Source organism: Anopheles stephensi, chromosome X (genome assembly GCF_013141755.1).
Source record: "Anopheles stephensi strain Indian chromosome X, UCI_ANSTEP_V1.0, whole genome shotgun sequence".
NCBI classification, from domain to species: Eukaryota; Metazoa; Arthropoda; class Insecta; order Diptera; family Culicidae; genus Anopheles; species Anopheles stephensi.
This window is the reverse complement of record NC_050201.1, coordinates 21,502,810-21,523,671: the sequence shown is the minus strand read 5'-3', so window position 1 is coordinate 21,523,671 and position 20,862 is coordinate 21,502,810. Positions and strand designations below refer to the sequence as shown.

The 20,862-nt window shown below is 45.6% G+C and overlaps 1 protein-coding gene and 1 long non-coding RNA gene across 4 annotated transcripts; both read left to right on the top strand.

Moving 5' to 3' along the window:
- The first annotated feature begins 248 nt into the window (after window positions 1-248).
- LOC118514416 lies at window positions 249-2,800 on the top strand. Of its 3 annotated transcripts, none has more exons than XR_004906616.1 (4): window positions 249-1,099; window positions 1,245-1,570; window positions 1,656-1,738; window positions 2,290-2,800. It is a non-coding gene; the product is annotated as an uncharacterized LOC118514416 (long non-coding RNA). The 3 variants fall into 3 exon arrangements; XR_004906617.1 differs by having other exon boundaries at window positions 249-1,361; window positions 1,462-1,570; XR_004906615.1 differs by having other exon boundaries at window positions 249-1,570.
- Window positions 2,801-17,943: 15,143 nt separating this feature from the next.
- Window positions 17,944-20,313, top strand: LOC118506429. The gene has a single exon (XM_036043580.1). It carries the CDS (start codon window positions 17,944-17,946, stop codon window positions 20,311-20,313), a length of 2,370 nt encoding a protein of 789 aa, XP_035899473.1.
- The last annotated feature ends 549 nt before the right edge of the window (window positions 20,314-20,862 follow it).

The window sequence follows — 20,862 nt, the reverse complement described above, 5'->3', positions numbered from 1 at the left end:
GGGGCGGTCCAGTGGCCTAGGCGATAACGGCGCCGGTGTTCACACGGCAGGACAAGGGTTCAAATCCCATGCAGACGGCCTCCCCGTGCGTAAGGCTGACTACTTTACTAAGGGTAAAATCAAGTCACAGAATGCCAGAAATGGCCTCTCGAGGTTGTAGTGCCAAGGAAAAAAATATAGTCTTCTGATACATTTGCGCATTATTATATTTGCACCTTCTTGCACACGCATTAGCCGTGGCCTGGAGAACTGGATGGAATGGTGCCAGCTCTTACCTCTCATCATCTGGATGATAGTGTAAGATGTCTATTGGCAAGTGCACATGATATATCGAACAAAGGCTCTCACCTATCATGCAAATGATAGTGTGAGAAGCCGATCGATGAATGCATATGGTCTCCAGGTCACGGCCGATACGCTTCTGCCTGCCGTTACGTTACCTAACCACAGCAAGATACTCGGCGTTCCAACGAACGGGGAACGATCTGTACAAAATTCGTAACCGTTCCTGTCATCGTATTAAAGACCAGCGCCACCGTAACCAGCTATACTAATAGGATGCAAAAAGAATAATCTGGAATATTTTAAATTTAAACTTCTAGCCATGATTCAATAATTATCCACATTGCAATTGCATTTTATGTAACAGACGATTATTAAGCATTCTTTCACAATCAAAGAAATGGTTAGATGCGATGAAAATTAATGTACTGTTTCCTACAAATCGAGTTTCAGTTAAGTGTCTTTTTCCCCTTCCATGCTACTTGTGCATCTGATTATTGGTTTTTTAGACTATGCAAAACATTAGAACGTTGCTGTTTTTGTTTGGTTAGGGCTAAGACGTTTCTAATCATTCATCAGCTAACTGAAAACTTATTGTGTGATAAGCGTAGCTTACGGCACCGTGTTGCGGAAGCTATCGTTTGAATTTTGCGTTTTCTGGGTTTTGTTGGCTCATTCTTCGGGAGTTTTTGGGCAAAGCATTAACATCACTTACTAAATACGTCCTTTTCTCTTTTAACTATACTTCCATGCACCCATCGAGTTTCTTGCGTTTGGAGCACATGTGGACACAAACCATCACAAGCGGCAAACAAAGGTATACCCAAAAATCCTACCAACTATAACTACCATCTCAAACCCCACTACATACTTTCTTTTTCCTTTTTTTCTTCTTTTTTTACATTAAATGCACTCAACTATCATTTCTTGGGCTCACTGCGATGGCAATGCGTGCTGGCAAGCCTGGATTAAGTCAACTCGAGGAGGGGTTTACTGGGCAAGACATCGATTGTAACTCTTGTATCGAGTGATTGTGATCGATGAATCCCACATTTCTCGTGGATGGTTGGTTGATCCAGGTTGTATTATGAAGATATCCCTCCTAGTAAAAAAATCAGTTATATTAAATATTACATAATTATAGCAAGATTCTACCTAATTCTGCCTTACCATTTACAGGAGCAGTGCTGTGAAACTTTAAGAACGAATGCGCCTAACACATCGCTCGTTTTTATGGACACTCGAATAACCTTTCAGGAGAATATACATTTGAGTTATCATCAACAAAGTAAGAATTGAAATATTAAAATAGATTGTAAATTGTAGCTAATCCTACCACATCAATTAAACTATATAATTCACATTATTTACAGAATACGAAATGGACGGGATGGACGCTTAAGGCAACCAGAATTATTTGCATGTTTAAGCAAATGGATGGATTTGTAACTTAGAAGTGAGTATGTAACATCTATTTATTTATTAACGGGATGGTGATATTTAGTTGGACCAACAAACACGTAATTTAGAAATAATTCTGTTGTTTTTAATTTATTATGAACGGATATTGTGCTAGGCTTACTAATTAAACAAAAACTTAAAAATGACTTAATCTAATAATAAACATCAAATTAACATCAACAAAATTAAATCTTAATTCTTATCTTACCTAACTACTACGGGACCTACGCTCATGGCAACTAGACTTATTTACAAACTTATTTCTATCAACATTATCACTATGATTTAATTTTAACTTTATCCATTCCTTTACCTGTGTATCTGTACAATTACCACCTAATTCCTTAATAACTAACAAAATATTTTTTAATTCGCAAAACGGTTTTTTTCCGTTTTCCCCCTTCCTGTCCAAGAAAACTTCAATAAAAGATTAGGGTCTAAAATCAAATTTAATGTGTCACTAGCACGCTGTTTTTCGTTAGTGTCTGTTGCTATATTCATTTTTACCCACTTTATGAACTCTTCTCTTTCTTGTACATCTTCCAGCTTAGCTTCCAGGAAAAGAAGATCTTCTACACTATCCACAGAGCGGAATCGTCCCGGTTTGTTAGGCTGGCTAGTGTTAGCTAGTGGTTGCTTCTTGCCCATAAATTCTTCCACCAATCCGGCTATATATTCTACTCTGCCACTGAGCTGCCGAATTTCCTGGGCCGAATTATGTCCTGCCGGACCTGGACGTTCGCAAGCATTCGGCGCATGGATTGAAATTCCTGCGCCGAACCCGTCGCGGATGATGATACCGGCACATTGTTGTTGCAGTCGGAATTTTGCTTGGAATCCATCTAAAATTTAAAAGAGCGTAGTTAGGGACATTTTAACTTTCCACTGTGTTATTTAAAACAGTTTTTTCTTGCCTTTTTGCGAAAATTATCGGAACACTCGTCACAAGACTATCCTGAACCAGAACTAAAGCAAAATGAAATGTTCACCATTCTTCGAATTTGAATTTTGACAGAGGAATAAATGTATGCGAAAGCAAAACAATATCACAACGACATTCATAACGCGTATCGAGAGTGTTCACTAACACATACACATTATACGGTCTCACCAATACACTCATACATTTGAGCCACAAACGCTCACGCACACCACCCCATAAGCCCGAATCCGAACGTCCTCATAATGTCCTCAGCCCATATAAAAACGTCCTCAATTTTGTATGGCCGGCGGGCTTGTGACACAAAATTAGGACGTTGCATGAGGATTCGAGCACTTGTATGACGAGTGGGCAGAACGCCTTCTCAGACGCATGTTTGTACGTGTCATGGCTGCCCTAGTAGCCAAAAGCAGTTGCCGAAACTTTCGACCGTGCTGCAACAACATCAGCTGCAAAAACTGCAGAAGCAGCAGCAACATCAACATCAGCAGTACCAGCAGCAGCAGCAGCAGCATCATCAACAGCAGCAGCAACACCGCCAGCAGCAGCATGAACCATGCACACCAATCGATGGGCAACAGGAAAATCTCCTTCAGGACAAAAGAGCACCCGGACAAGCTGCTTCGGATGTTCCTTCCCCTGGTGCATCGCCAAAGAGTGTCCATCGTCAGCCTGCGCAGGACAAACTGAACGAACTGCGTTCCCGGCTCTCACAGGAAGATGTTCTGGAAGAAAAGGAACTGTTCTCCACCATAGTTCGTCTTTGGTTGGAGTATAAGCGCATCGTTAAGCATTGCCCAAAAGACCAAATTCTCACGAAAATGGTCGATTTCATCATCAGTTGCGATGCCTAAGTGCGCCAACTGGAACGCATGCTCCGTTCTTCCGAAGAAGCTGGAGCTGATCGATTTTCTCCACACAGAGCAAATCGACATCATTGCTCTGACGGAGACGCATCTCAAGCCTGAAAAATCGTTCAGCCTTCCGGAACACAACATCATCCGGCTGGACCGACAGGGGATGCCCAAAGGTGGAGTTGCCATTGCCATCCGAAGGACGCTGTCTCATCGAGTTCTTCCCCTTCCTGAGTTGCGGCTGATCGAAGCGGTTGGAATCGAAGTGCCCACGATACAGGGTAACTTCCACTTCTATGCCGCCTACTGCCCAATCCAACCTCGGGAAACCGATGGCTCGATCGACCTGCTAAAACGAGACTTGCGAACTCTCACCCGAACATCCAGTCGTTTCGTGGTAGCTGGCGACCTGAACGCACGGCATTAGCAGTGGGGAAATGATCGTGCCAACAGGAATGGTGACACACTGTGGAGGGATTCGCTTGCGGGTTCCTACTCAGTGTTGTACCCATTCATCCCCACGTACCAAACGAGTCGCTCCTGCTCAACGTTGGACCTGTTCCTGACCAACATTCCGGACCGTATGGACGTTCCGGTCACGACCGTCAAGCTGTCATCTGACCATCTCCCGGTGGTCATGAGCATCAGCGAGACTGGGACGCATGTCAGGACAGCGGAGGAACTACCGTGAAGCCGATTGGCTTAGCTTCAGGTATCATCTGGAAGAGGCTATCGATGAGAATATCCCTCTTGATACCACTGGCGACATCGATTCAGCCCTCACCAGATTGGTAAGTACCATGCAGGAAGCCGAGACGCGCTCGGTTCCTACGGTCCAAATCAGGGATACAGTGGTCCAACTAGACCCGGAAACGAAGCGCTTAATAGGGCAAAAGAACGCTTTACGACGCCAGTTCCAACGTACAGGAGATAGGGCATTTTACTCCTTGTTCAGGCAGGTAGCCAAGCTGGTACATGCAAAACTGGTGGCACTTCGCAACCGACGTTTTGAAGAGTATGTCAGCACTTTCCCCAAATGCTCCAGACCGTTTTGGCGCATGACTAGGGTGCTTATGGAGAAGCCTAGGCCGATCCCTCCGCTCCAGTGTGGTGATCACATTGCTTTTGCTCCAGATGAGAAGGCCGAAAAATTGGCACAACATTTTGCCCACTCTCACAGGATTAGTGAATCAATCGCTAGTCCATGGGAGTCCACTGTTGTGGACAGTATCAGGGAACTGGCTTCAATAGCAGTTGATCCGATTGAAGTGTCACGGGTTTCAGCAGACGAAGTCCGCAGGCTCATTAAGTACAGCGTTTCGTACAAGAGTCCTGGTCTGGACAATGTGTTCAACGTAATGTTGAAACACGTCGGTCGTCGTACGGTTGCCCTGTTGACGGCCGTATTCAACAGATGCTTGGAGTTGGGATACTTTCCCCAACAGTGGAAGTGTGCGAAGATTGTGCCGATTAGGAAGCCAGGGAAGGATCCATGCTTGGCTACGAGCTACCGTCCAATCTCTCTGTTGAGCGTGCTGAGCAAGCTCTTTGAGCGGATCATCCACACACGAGTGGAGGCCCACTGTGCTGTCAGTAACAGCCTTGCGGAGGTGCAGTTCGGTTTCAGGAGGGAGTATTCTGCAGCCCGTCAACTTCAACGTGTCCTGGGCATTGTTGATGCCGCCAAACGGCTGGGTAAAACCACCGTCATGGCTCTCCTCGACATCGAGAAGGCATTTGACAATGTCTGGCATGATGGGCTGCTGCATAAGCTCCGAGTCCAAGGCCTCCCTGTTTATCTGGTTAAGATAATTCAGAGCTATCTTGATCAGCGCACGTCGGTCGTTCAGATGGGTTCGGTTCGATCTGAGCCTTTTTCGAACAGTGCCGGCGTGCCACAAGGGAGTGTACTTGGACCCCTCCTGTACAACTGCTTCACGGCAGACGTCCCTTCTCTGGCCTGGAACACACAGCTAGCACTATACGCTGATGATACTGCTATCCTGTACTCAAATCGCACCTTGCCCAGTCTCAGCGGGGGCTGGATGCTTACTCGCAATACCTCACCGAGTGGAAGATTGTGGTGAACAACACCAAGACCAAGGCGATCGTCTTTCCCTACAAATCTGGCATGCGTTCGACCACAATCGAGCGCAAGGTCGGAGGTGTTAGGATGATCAACACCACCATCCCTTGGTCAGACCACGTGAGGTATTTGGGGGTTGAGTTTGATAGCAAGCTGACCTTCAGACCCCATATTCAACACCTGAGGACTAAAGTATGTGGTTACTTGTCCAAGCTATACCCTCTGTTAAAGAGGAGGTCAAGTTTATCCCTAGCGAATAAACTGATTGTGTACGGGATGGTAGTGTTGCCTGCGCTGGTGTACGGCTGTGTTGCTTGGGGACGCTGCTCCGCGGGTGACATGCTGACGGTACAGGGGATCCAAAATAGGTTCCTTAAGATGATCCTGGACGTGCCCATGCGTACGCCTACGAGGAGCATCCACGATACCACAGGTATCCCTATGATGGGTGAAATGGTTAGGCTGACTGCTCTCAGACTTAGGGAAAAGTGCCTAACATCCAGCCACACGATCATACGAAATCTATTCGTATGAGCGCCATACCAGTTTTGCATGTACAATGTTTGTCCAGTGTATTGTGCGTCCAATGTGTTGTGCTTGTCTTCACGTTCCATGCAAATTATGTTTCCTATCCCTTGTGCTGTGTCTTCTGTGTTTGTGATGCTATATTATTTGTTCGTGATGTTTATCCTGTGTTTTTCAGTCTTATGTTTCTAAGTGTTCAGTGTTCGTGTCTGTTTGTCCAAGTGAGTATGTTTTTTGTGTTTTACGTCTGTTATAAAGTTTTAAGTTAGTTTAAGCCGTTATCTAGTATGTAAGTTAAGCCAGGAAATCCTCCTACAGAAGTAAAGCGCTTCAACCTAACAGAGTAAAATAACTCTATTTATGTAGTCGAACCAAGCGACTCCCTCTACCAAAACGTTAGCAAATAACAAACCTTGCTTAAACACCTATCCAGGCAGGAAATCAAGAAAGGTTTAATACGATAAACCAAGCATGTAAAACTATAGTATTTGTAAGCAAATATAAACCATTATTGTACTTAAAAAAAAAAAGAGAATAAAATTGATTAGTCTCGTTATGTCCGTTGCCGAAGCAACACGCTCGCGTATCTGCTGACAGTAAGAGACATTTGCTTATTACCGTGAGAGAGTAGCGAGAGTGATTAGTGGCACAGTGTATGTGCTCTTACGTTAGACGGTTTCAAAGTTGTAGTGTAGTATCACCAACTATATGGCGGCTTGGCGGACGGTAGGTTCGCAAGCTGGCCAGCTTAAAGCCGGGAAAAGAAAGAGAGCGGATTATCCCAAAGCCTTGGGAGAAGAAGAAAAAGAGACCATGGGAAATGGTCGCAAGCGTGTCGCGTCACGCAATGTTGCTGCTACTATGGCAGCCATGAAAAAGGCTGAGATTCAAGTGACGCCCGCCTCTGCTGATGAAGTAGCAATGAACATCATCATTGATGACAATGAAGAAATCTCTGCAGAGAGTTTCTCTCCCGCGCTGAAGGAAAAAATCCCTCCTATTATGGTTCAGGGACTATCTGAAGAGGAATATCTATCCCTCTGCAATGCAACGATAAAAGGAGAGATAAAAGCCTCCTTCACCTTTACTGCAGGCAACTTCTGTCGCGTCGTCTGTGGCTCTCGCTCCGATCATGAAGCGGTTAAATCCATGATTTGTGGATACAAGCGTGAGTTCTACTCTCACGATTTCAAGTCGGACAAACCGTATCAGGTAGTCCTGAAAGGTCTGCGCTTTGGATCTGCAGATCATGTAGTAGAAATGCTGAAAGCGTTCAATCTACAACCAACGCTAGTGCGTGAAATGAGGACGGGAGAGAACCGAGCATTGACTTCCAAAATGTTCATAGTATCCTTCCCGAAAGACATCACCTCCCTGGTGGAACTGCAGAAAATCTCCCATCTAAACTTCACCAGCGTGAAGTGGGAGAGATATCAACCAAGGCGTAGCGATGTGTTGCAATGTGAGAAATGCCTGCACTTTGGACATGCTGCCAACAATTGTGCAATGACTACCAGATGCGCGAAATGTGGAGGTAACCACAAGACCACTCAGTATGCAGTTGAGTTGGAGGATCAGCGTCGATGTGCCAATTGTAAGGGGAACCATAGCCCCCACAATAAGAACTGTCCGGCAAGGCTTGCCTATGCCAAAAAGCACAGCATGTCCAAAGCCTCCACACCAACACCAAAACGCTGGATAGCTGCACCACAGCCTAAAACATCTGCTTGGAGCCAACCTTTACCTTGGATTGGACATGGCACTCAACATCTGTGCTCCTGTCCAGGATATCCAAGTCGGCAGCATCATGTGCAACAGCAACATCAGACGATTCAGCACCAGCAGCAGCAGCAGACGGTTCAGCAGCAGCAGCATCAGCACCAGCAGCAGGAGCAGCAACAGCAGCAGCAGCAGCAGCAACAACAGCAGCAGCGACAACAGCAGCAGCAGCAGCGACCGCAGCGACAGCACCAGCAGCAACAGCAGCATGAAGTTCAATCGTCAGCCTCACATGATACCATCTTGAACACATCTGCTCAGGGTGAGTTGATCCTAAGTGGGAAGCATAAGACCGCCATAAAAGTCCCCGCTACTGTTAATGTGCAAGCAGCGTCAAAACGATACCACCAGCCAGCTCAAGATAAACTTGATAAATTGCGAGCCAGTCTGACGGAAAAAGAAGAAGCAGATGAAAGAGCTCAATTCCACGACATTGTTCATCTCTGGATGGAATATAAGCGCATAGTAAAGATATGCCCGAAAGACCAAGTGTTAACAAAAATGGTCGAATTCATCACCACTATGCATTGCGATGCTTAAATGCGCTACGTGGAATGCTCGTTCCGTCTTGCCCAAAAGATTGGAACTAATAATTCTCAAGATTGGAATAATTCTCAAGAACGAGAAAATTGACCTGCTCGCCTTAACGGAGACGCACCTGAGTCCAGAGAAGTCTTTCTATCTTCCTGAGCATACCATCATACGCTTAGATAGACAAGACCATCCAAAAGGGGAAGTACTGATTGCTGTCCATCGCTCTTTAGTGTTCCGCATACTTCCCCTTCCTGGCACCCATGTTATTGAAGCGGTAGGCATAGAAGTCCAGTCAACCCAGGGACACTTTAGATTCATCGCCGCCTATTGCTCGATACAAAGTCGTGATGCAGATGGCTCCACCAATATGCTGAAAAGAGATTTCCGCACCCTCACTCGCACATCCGGGAAATATATCATCGCCGGGGATCTGAACGCTCGCCATCAGCAGTGGGGCAACACACGTGCCAATAAAAACGGTACCACGCTCTGGGAGGATGCACAAGCTGGCCTTTACGAGGTGATCTATCCGTTCCAGCCCACGTTCCAGAACGGCCGGTACAACTCAACGCTGGACATCTTCCTCACCAACATGGCGGACTGTGTCGACGTTCCTGATTCGGTCACGGCCTTAACATCGGACCATTTGCCGGTTACAATGAACATCAATGTTTCGGGGATGCAAGCCATAAGGCAGCGGCGCAATTATTGTGAGGCAAACTGGCCTTGCTTCCAACGCTACATGGAAGAGCATGTGGATGGCAATCCTCTTCTCGAGACGGTTGACGACATCGACGCGGTACTTACCAGCTTTGTAAGTATGTTGAAAGAAGCCGAAGTGCGTTCGGTTCCAACTGTTTAGGTCCGCGCTAAGGTGCAAGAGTTGGATGCGGAAACGAAACGTTACATAGCGTTGAAAAACTCGGTGCGGCGACTGTACCAAAGAACAGGTAATAGAGCGTATTACTGCGGTTTTAGGAGGCTAGCTAGGTTCGTGGAAACCAGATTGCGAATCCAGCCACAACATCACCGAGGTTCAATTCGGGTTTCGAAGACGGCACTCGGCGATGCAGCAGCTCCAGCGTGTCTTGAATGTTGTCGACAAAACCAAACGCTGTGGCAAATCCACTGCTATGACTTTTCTCGATATCGAGAAGGCGTTTGACGGCGTTTGGCACGATGGACTGCTGCATAAGCTAATGCTTCAGGGCTTTCCTACATATTTGGTGAGGATTGTCCAAAGCTACCTTAGCTCTCGTACGTCGGCAGTTTACATTGGGTCTGTACATTCCGATCCTTTTGTAAATTGCGCTGGAGTACCTCAGGGGAGCGTCCTTTGCCCCCTCTTATATAACTGTTTTACTGCCGACGTTCCTCAGCTCGATAGGGGAACATGCCTTGCATTATATGCGGATGATACAGCCATAATCCACTCTGGTCGAGTGCTGTGCCACTTACGCAGTGGATTGCAAAGAGGTTTTGACACCAAAGCACGGTACCTGGATGTTTATTTTGATCAACGACTAAACTTTAAAGACCATGTTCAGCACGTCAAAATGAAGGTTGTAGCATTGATTAAAAAACTCTATCCTCTCATAAAAAGGCAATCGAGACTATCATTGGAGAACAGGTTAACGGTTTTCCGGCAGATTATTTCACCTGCAATAATGTATGGATGCAATGTTTGGAGCAGATGTTCTGCCACAAACATGCAGGCTATACAAAGAGCACAGAACAAGGTGCTGAAAATGATCATGGGTCTACCCTTTAGGCACTCTACCAGAGCGCTTCACGAGGAAACAGGATGTCCCACAGTTTGCGAAAGTGTGCAAGCTGTTCAGGATCGTCTGCGCCAGCAAAGTCTCATTTCCGATGAACAAATAATGAGGAGTTTGTTTCTGTGACCATGTGTATATAGTGTAAATAGTTAATATTGAAATGTTCTCTCCTAGTATAAGTAAAGTTAGAAGTAGGGTAGGTTTAGTGTATCGTTAAAATATCATTATCTTTTACTTAAAATATTAGGATCTATTTCCTCCAAGAAGGCTTCCTTCCACCTCATAAGCTGTTATCGCTTCAAAACACAATTAAGGTCCAACCTTACACCAACATAAAAAAGGAAACCATAAAAACTAGCATAAACACCTATTGAGGCAGGATATCTAGACATAAGCAAACCTTTGTAAAAGTTGCTGCGATTTAATCAAATTTGAAATAAAATCAAACATTTTGTGATTCTTCAAAAAAAAAAAGAGAATAAAATTGACTTGTAATCCAAACCTCAACGAAGAAGCTTGTGTTTCATTGTTAGGGTATCCATACAGAATCGGGAAAGTTTCACCTTTGCCTTCCCCCCGGATGTTGGTCCCACACTTTGGTGTCTCCCCACTCCGTCGGAAGAATAAGGCGAGATTAAGCCAAGCAAGAACCACGGTTAGATACTTCTCCTGGTTATCCAGGAAAAAAGGCTAATCGTCTGATCGAGCTACGGCATTTACGTTGTCCACGCCGAGTTAGTGAAGTGCGAGTCCGCCGCTAAAAACTTCTCTTGGTTATCCAGGAAAAAAGGTTAGCCGCCTGATTCAAGCAACTCTGACAAGGCCAGGAATCTGCGCGGAGATCTCCGAATCGATCACTCCTTCGCGTGGTCGGTTCAACAACGGTTCGTTATCGAACTAACAGCCGGTTCTTCTACTTCATCGTCAATATCGTTAGTATTTACATCTATACTACTACCCACTATACCACCACCAACGCTATCTACTGATACAATATTGGAATCATATAAAATATCATATAAAACATCATATAAACACATATAAAAAACGCGACCATTTGATACAAGTCATCAAGAAATTAGGCGGTTAGAGTTTTAACCTTTTAAAACATGTGTAGCAGAGCAATCACATTATTAACGAGACCCAGTAGAAGCAGAGAAATATGTAAATTCATTTGAAACTTAATTCTAGAATGTGACCATTTACTTAAACTGTAACTTGCCGCATATGCGCGCTGTAGGCTTAAATAAACCATTTTCAGAAAGGCTTGCCACATGAATCCACCCGAAAGCGTAACCAACAGACGCACAGTTATTAGAGACAATCAATACGTTTTTAGCCATTTAACAATTACAACGTAAAATAGGTGTTTTTTAACACGGATCGTCATAACAGTAATTACTATTAGGAAACACAATGTACGCTCCGTAATGATATGATGCGACCTGGTTTTATGTCAAAGCGATAAGAATGTGCCCACCTGGTTTGCACATGGGTAAGGCGTTCAGTCCAGTCTTGAACGCAGTAGAGAAAGGTTCTGCTTCTATAATAAAGATACGTTTGTTTTCCTAATCGATGCCGTTCTGGAAACTTATGTTGAATATAATATAACAATAGGTTATGGGCCCAGACTACGCATATTGCTAATTATTGAAATCTTTACTTCGTGAAAATGGATCGCGAAAGTGAAGTGGCACGTGTACCTTTGCTGACAAGTTCAAACTATCCGCAGTGGAAGTTTCGTATGTAAGTCCTATTGAAAGAACACGATTTGAAGGAATGCATCGAACTAGAAGTGGATGAAGAATTGTTTGACGAAGCAACGAAAGAAGCCGCAAACGTATCTATGTCAAAAAAGGCGAAATGGAAAGCGCGCGAGAAAAAGAATCGTCATTGTAAATCGCTGCTGATTTCTAGAATCAGCGATGACATGTTGGAATACGTGCAGGACAAGGCGACTCCCAAAGAAATTTGGATGGCATTAGAAGGCGTATTCGAAAGAAAAAGCATTGCAAGTCGGCTTCACTTGCAAAAGAGAATTTTAATGCTGCGATACACAGGTGGTGCTTTGCGTGAACATTTCCTGACATTCGAAAGATTAATGCGAGAGTACAAATCTACAGGTGTTAATTTAGAGGAGGTTGATGTTGTGTGCTATCTACTAGTAACACTTGGATCAAAGTATGCTACAGTGGTTACGGCGATAGAGACAATGCCTTCGGAAAAGTTAACAATGGATTTTGTCAAGTGTCGATTATTAGATGAGGAGATTAAGCAAAGTTCTGGTGAGTGTGAATCTCGTGTATCGAAAATGGACGAAGCCGCTTTTTCTGGTGTTGGTACAATGAAACAACGTAAACACAATAAGAAGAAACAAGTTAAATGGAAGTGCTACGGTTGTCATCGTGAAGGGCACAAAATCACCGATTGTCCAGAAAGAAACAGAAACAGAAAAGTACGAAGTGAAAATAGTGCGCATGTGGCCAACAACAACAATGTGTGTTTTCTGGTCAGCGATGCAGCGCAATTCCAGGAAACGACTTGGATTGTCGACTCGGGATCGTCCGAGCACATGTCGAATGATCGTTCGCTTTTCAGTAGGCTAGTTCCCATGAAAAAGCCTATGTATGTTTCGGTTGCAAAGGAGGGTGAAACGATTGTTGCTAACGAATATGGTGACTTGAACTTGTTTGTTTCTTCGGAAAAGGGGGGATCGAGAAAAATAACGCTGAAAAACGTTCTTTATATCCCTGAAGCACGAAAAAATTTATTGTCCGTAAGAAAAATAGAAACCGCTGGATTTACTGTGTTATTTGCAAATGGTAAAATAACAATCGAGAACAATTCGGAAGTCATCGCAAAAGGTACTCGGTTTGGTAAGCTGTATGGACTGAAGCTTTACAGAGAATTTTGTGGTGCTAATGCGGGTTTTTATTCGTGTGGTCGTGTGCCTAAGGAATTGGAACTGTGGCATCGACGGTTTGGACATCTCGGTGCGAAGAACCTTGAAACCATTATCAAGAAAGGGATGGTAGATGGGATGAATGCTAGTTGCAAGAACTCAGGTAATGAATTCGTATGTGAGTCGTGTCACGTTGGAAAACAGACGCGTAAACCGTTTTCAACAAGAGAAACGATTAGATCACAACGTGTTTTAGAGTTGATACATTCCGATGTATGTGGACCCGTTGCACAAGTTGGAATACACGGTGAACGTTATTTTTTCCGTTAACCCCGTTTCACTGTAGTGTATCTCATGGAAACCAAAGATCAGGTGCTAGAAAGGTTCATAGAATATGAAGCATTTGTGAGTGCAAAGTTCGGTCAACGCATTTCCCGAATCCGTTGTGATAATGGTGGTGAATATGTAGGACACAACTTCAAAGGTTTCTGTAAGAAGGAGGGCATCCAAATTGAATGGACAGTCCCATATTCTCCAGAGCAAAACGGTGTGAGTGAGAGAATGAACCGTACGCTGATTGTAAAGGTTCGATCTATGATTGATCATAGTAGCGTTGGAAAAGAATTTTGGGCTCCTGCGGTACAGACAGCAGCGTATCTGGTAAATCGCAGTCCTGCTAGTGCTCTAGGAAATCTAAAGACACCGTTTGAAGTATGGGAGAATAGGAAACCGAATGTGAATAATTTGCGAGTATTTGGTTGTGTCGTGTATGTACATATACCCAAGGAAATAAGAAGAAAACTTGATTGGAAATCATGGAAAGGGGTTTTTATCGGATACGCTCCTTGTGGTTATCGTGTGTGGAATTTCGAACAGAAGAAAATCGTTGTTGCACGAGACGTTGATTTCATAGAAAACGTGAAACAAAGTGACTTATCTTCATCTTCTAAACCTTCTGATGAATTTGTCGTCAGGAAGCATCAGAGCAGTTCAGAATGTAATAGTGATGTGGAGGATGATGAAGTGTCTGTGCAAATGAATGGTAATTCCGATAATTTTCATGAAAACCTACATGATGATGCAGTTGAGGACAGCTTTAGTAGCTGTATCGGTGATGATCAAGAAGCAGAAGCTAGATCACCCAAAGGTCGGGAAGAAAGGAACAGAAAACCACCAGCATGGCATAATGACTATAATATGCACTACACGGGTTTTGCATATAGTGCAATGAGCTATGTAGATCATCTGCCAAATTCGCTTGCTGAAGCGAAAGTGTCACCGGATTGGAATAGATGGAAAGCTGCAATCCAAGAAGAGATAAGTTCTCTTGATAAGAATAAAACTTGGACCCTTATGAAGCTGCCTCGGGGAAGAACACCAATTACGTGTAAGTGGGTGTTCAAAGTGAAACGTGGAGAATCACGCGACGAAGATCGATACAAGGCGAGATTAGTGGCACGTGGTTTCAGCCAGTAACTGGGGTTCGATTATGCTGAAACGTATTCTCCTGTTGCGCGGTTAGACACCGTGCGAGTGGTTCTTGCTGTTGCAAATGAGCAACAGATGGAGGTACATCAAATGGATGTAAGGGCTGCTTTTCTTAATGGACATCTGCAAGAAGAAATTTATATGACTCTTCCAGAAGGTTTCGACGATGGCAAGCATCTTGTATGTCGGCTGAACAAATCGCAGTACGGGCTGAAACAAGCTTCGAGAGCTTGGTATGCAAGATTTCACAGTTATGTCGAGAAACTTGGATTTCATTCAAGTGCCAGCGACAGGTGTCTATACAGGAAGGGAATCGGAAGTGATAAAGTGTTTTTGGTGCTTTATGTAGACGATTTACTTGTGGTCGGTCATCGGTTGAACGCAGTGAAAGTAGTGAAGAAATCATTATCCAGCGAATTTGAAATGACAGACATTGGTGAATTGCGAATTTTTCTCGGAATGAAAATCGAACGGGAAGTAGGTGAAAAGTGTCTCCGGATAAATCAGCGAAGTTTTCTAGAGAATTTGCTTCTACGGTTTAATATGCACGATTGTAAACCAATGTCAACACCAATGGAGAATCATCTTCGTTTGAAGAAAGAAGAAGAAGCTGTTGAATTTGGATAATTAGTATAATTAATTAATTTGCATGAAAATATTTTGAATTGTTATTGCATGAAAAATAAACAACACTTGACAACACTACGAGCAGAGAGTATAAACCAGACGCCAATGTAAGAAAAGTGAACTAGAGTAATTGAATTATGTACAAATCTGACGGTTGAATAAACATTACAAAAGCAACTTCCAAACGCATAACACATATTCAATTATCCGCTCCAGTTTTAGAAATTCCCAAATATCACAAGTTTCCTCCCTTCACGACCGGTGTAATTTATACATTTGGTCCTTCGAACCGGATCGGTGAAAGGAAGCATTACGTGCAGTGAAACTTGCAGCAGGACACTACGTGTTCACATATTTGGGAATAAACGGCACTACGTACCGTTTATGTACAGTGGTGATTCAAAGTGTGATATTTCTCCGTTTAAACCCGTTGTGTTTATCATAACCTTTGGTTGCCCCGCTATCACGGGCAAAGGAGACGTTTGTGAAGTGTTCGTGAAGATTACATCGTGTCACGAACAAGGAACAGAAAAGCGAGTGTGCAGTTCGATCGGAACGCGTAAGAAAACCGACGCCACCCACGCCATTTCAAATTTGGCACCCATAACTGCAACGACACCCATTGCGTTTTCAAATTTGCGCCATTCGAAATTTGGTTTTGCGTACAAGTTGCATCCAAGTTACAGTGAGATTATCCTACGCGCCAAAAATTCAAAGGTAAATGGCGAAACAATTAAAAACGTTTCAACTGAAAAAACGCCAAGCTGCCGAGCTAATTAAAACCGTGGAACAGTTCACCAGTGAATATACCGATGATTGAGTGAGTGAAGTATCAGTGTGTCTAGACCAACTGGAAAGGTATTAAGAAGATTTTCTCCAGGCAAGCACGAAAGTTTCGGAGCTAGATGAGGATGGCGCGGAAACGTATGTGGCGGAACGTTGCGAAATGGACACGCGTAACCGACGCGTAAATGGTTTCCTTCTACGAAGGCAACCCTCGAACCCGGGTGTGAGTGATTCGGTGTTGATCGCGAATTCAACGATGAATACTACGGGACGATCGAGTGCTGTGAATGTGCGTCTGCCGAAAATCGAATTACCTACGTTTGATGGTGATTCTACCAAGTGGCTTACTTTCCGGGACCGATTTGTAGCTATGATTGATTCTTCCGCGGACATTCCTAACATCATGAAGCTGTCGTCGTTAAAGGGTGATGCTGGATTGCTCTTCGAGCATACCACCTTGACAGCAGATAATTACGACGTGACGTGGACTGCCTTGCTGAAGCGATACGACAACCCGTGTACGCTTGTTCGCGAGTACTACCGGAAGATTCATCACCTACCGACAGTGAGCCGTGAAAGGGGGTGAATTCACGCGGCACGTGAACGGGCTGAAGAAACTCGACGAGCCCGTTGAGTACTGGGATACGCCGCTCGCCAACCTCTTGCTGATGAAACTGGACACGGCGACCATCTTGGCTTGGGAAAACCATTCAGCACAGCACACGAAAGATAAGTACAAGGAGTTAGTAGATTTCCTTCATAGTCGTGTCCGAATCCTTAAGTCAACGCGTGAGTTTTCCCATACTGAACTAAATACGAGAATGGAGGCCGGTAGCAAAAAAATATTCGAACATAGACCAAGGTTGGTGGGTAACACAGCGACGGCAGGAAGGGCAATACCGCATATGTCAGCGCCACAGCCACCACAACCACCGTGCATTTTTGGTTGCACGGAGGCTCACCATTTGCGGGTTTGTCCGGAATTCGCAAATAAGGACGTACCCCAACGGCGGGAAATCGCAACACGAGAACGGCTGTGTTGGAATTGCTTGAATCGTCATCACCAAGTGAGGGATTGCCGCTCGTCGCACCGGTGCACTACGTGCAAGGCACGACACCATTCACTACTACATGTGAATTCAGCGGTGACCATGGCTGCGCAATCCGATGAGGAAATGGTTCTTCTGGAAACGATCCTTCTCCAGCTCGTGGATGATCACGGCAACACGTATGATGCGCGGGCACTTCTCGATTCGGGATCGATGTGCAATTTCGTTTCCGAAACCATGGCGCAGCGATTGCTAACACCATTTTCAAAGGTAGACGTTGCCATATCTGGTATAGGGCAACAGATGCAGCACGTCAAGGGTTCCATTACAGCGGTCGTTCAATCGAAAGGGGCTGACTTCTCTACAACAATGGAATTCCTTGTACTAAAGACTCCGTCGGCAGATCTTCCAACCACACCGATAAACGTAGAGTCGTGGTTCCTCCCGAATATAAAGTTGGCTGATCCTACTTTCCACGTCCCCGGAAAGGTAGATGTGGTTATTGGCGGAGATACGTTTTGGGAACTACACACTGGAAGGAAGCGGTCACTGGGCGAAGGAAAACCATGGTTGTTGGAGACACCGTTTGGATGGGCGATCTCTGGGAATACTTCCCGTTGTTCTGGGCCCAATTTGCGGTTGTGTCACCTGGCAACCAATGACGGTGCGTTGTCTTTGGAAGAAGACCTGTGTGAGAAGTATTATGCTTCCACGACTACGCGAAATGCTCAAGGTCGCTATGTCGTGTCGTTGCCGTGAAATGCCAAACCGGAGAAAGTCCTGGGTTTGTCAAGGGATATAGCAGATCGGCGTTTGTTGGGAGTTGAACGGCGGCTGAAGGCCAATCCTGTAATGGAAAAGGAGTATAAAAGGTTCATGGTAGAATACGAGCAGTTGGGACACATGGTGAAACTCACCGAACCTGTCGACGATAGTGAGCCGCACTGCTACATCCCTCATCATGCCGTGATTAAGGAGTCGAGTTCTTCAACCAAGGTTCGTGTTGTTTTCGATGCATCCTGCAAAACAACATCGGGCTACTCCTTGAACGACACCTTACTCATTTACCCAACGGTACAAGATGATCTGCTCACAATCATCTTGCGATTCAGGAAGCATTCTGTCGCATTAGTGGCAGACGTGGAGAAGATTTACAGGCAGATCCTGCATTATGAGAAAGATCGAAAACTGCTACGCATTCGATATCGGGAACGTTCAACCGAACCAATAGCAACGTATGAGCTACAAACGGTGACCTACGGTATCGCATCAGCTCCGTTCTTGGCCACTCGTACGTTGCAACAAATCGCGCATGACAACAAACAGGAGTACCCCAAAGCCGTAGACCCGGTTCTGCATGATTTTTATGTGGATGACTTGCTGACTGGTGCAGCAAGTGTTTCAGAAGCCATCGAGACACGTAAACAGATATCATCGATGTTGGAATCAGCGGGCTTCTCACTAAAGAAATGGGCGTCGAACATACCGGCTGCGCTTGATGGTGTTCCAAGCGCCGATTTGGCCATCAAATCAGTTCTAGACTGGCAACAAGACCAAGCAGTCTCAACACTAGGCTTGGTTTGGGAACCATCCAACGATATGTTTCGGTTTCGGGTGGATTTGCCACCCCCTGCAGAAGAGCTGACACGATGCCTGGTGTTATCATACACGGCCAGAATCTTCGATCCTCTTGGTCTGTTGGGACCAACGGTGATACTCGCCAAGATGTTCCTGCAACGCCTATGGGGATTGAAGCACGAGGGGAAGACGCTGGACTGGAATCGTCCGCTACCAGCGGAGATTCAGGAAGAGTGGAGGAGGTTCCACTCAACGCTCTATGTGTTACGCGAACTGCGAGTACCTCGATTGGTGGCACATAGCAATCCGGAAAGGCTGCAGCTGCATCTCTTCGCGGATGCATCTCAAGGAGCGTATGGAGCATGTTGTTACGTACGCTCGGATTCGACACGGGGCTCTACGGTTAGATTGCTAGCGGCTAAGTCCAAGGTGGTGTCCCTCTCAAACACACATTCCATCGCCAGATTAGAACTGTGTGCAGCACGGCTATCAGTACACCTGTTCCAGAAGGTGATTCGAGCACTCAACGTTTCATCGTCGACGGTTATCTGTTGGACAGATTCCATGACCGTTATGCATTGGCTCAAATCATCACCTCGTCGATGGAAGCCGTTTGTCGCCAACAGGGTGGCGCAAATACAAGAGGAGACCCGAATTTCATGCTGGCGTCATGTTCCTGGTAGCGTTAACCCGGCGGATGATATATCGCGCGGGTTGAGGCCCGAAGAGTTACTGCAGTGCGAGCGATGGTGGCAGGGGCCACGTTGGTTGTCCTACGGACAGGAAGAGTGGCCGGTGGAACCAGTACTCGCGAAAGAGAACGAGACGGACATCGAGGAGCGGTTAGCGGTGTCCAAAATAGTCATCACCTCTACGACGTGTGACTTTAGCAACACACTTTTCGCACGTTATTCCTCGTACGGCAAGTTGCGAAGGGTTGTTGCGTATTGCTTGCGAATCCTCTCCAACCTCAGGGCGAGCAAGTCAACGTCGATCAACAGCGTCAAGCGGAATACGGACATGAAGACGCTATTGAGTTCCGTTCCACCGCTTACAGCGGCGGAGTTGCAGGATGCGGAACTGAGGTTGTGTCAACGGGCACAACATGATTCGTTTGCGGAGGAGATGGACGACCTGAAACGAGGAAAGCTGGTGAGCGGAAGGTCGAGATTAAAGTGGTTGTCTCCATACCTCGACCCAAAGGGTGTGTTACGCGTCGGTGGCCGGCTTGGTAACGCCAACATACCAGAGTCAACCAAACATCCGATTGTCCTCGCTGCATCACATCGGCTGTCGACACTACTGGTCGAGAACACTCATCATCAAAAGATGCACGCGGGGCCACAATTCATGTTAGCAACGATCCGGCAGAAGTTTTGGTTGATTGGGGGCCGAAACTTAGCAAAGAGCGTGTACCATCGATGCCACACATGCTGTCGGAACAAGCCAACGCTGGTGAAACAGGCGGTAGCTGATTGGCCTAAGTCACGAGTGACACCAACGCGACCGTTTGCCGTCAGCGGCGTCGACTACTGTGGGCCGTTTTTGTTAAAGTCGACCGTCCGCAACCGAAGCCCGAAGCGAAGGCATACATCGCGATATTCGTATGTTTCGCGACAAGGGCAGTCCATATCGAGCTGGTGAGTGATCTCACATCGACTGCTTTCCTATCAGCACTACGTCGCTTTGTCGCGAGACGTGGTAAAGTAGCCGAATTGCATTCGGACAATGCAACGACGTTCAAGGGCGCGGCACACGAGTTGCATCGCATCTATAGGATGCTGATGCTGGTGCGTGCCAACAGATTTGGAAGCACTAACCCCGGGCCATTTCTTGATAGGGAGTAGCATGCAGGCGGTACCACAAGTAGATCTTAGCAAGGTTTCTCCGAACCGTTTGAAGGAGTACCAATTAGTGCAAAGGCAGATGCGAGAGATTTGGGCACGGTGGTACCCAGAATATCTACAGCAGCTACAGGCCAGGGCAAAGTACGCGAACAATACACCGGTGAAGCTAGAAGTGAACCAATTAGTGATCGTGAAAGAAGGCAATACCCCACCTGCAGTTTGGCCAAAAGGGCGAATAACAGCTTTGCACCCAGGAAAAGACGGTGAGGTGAGAGTAGTAACTTTACTAGTGGGCACAGGAAAAGAAATTGTTCGAGCCGTCAGCAGAATCGCGTTACTACCCAAT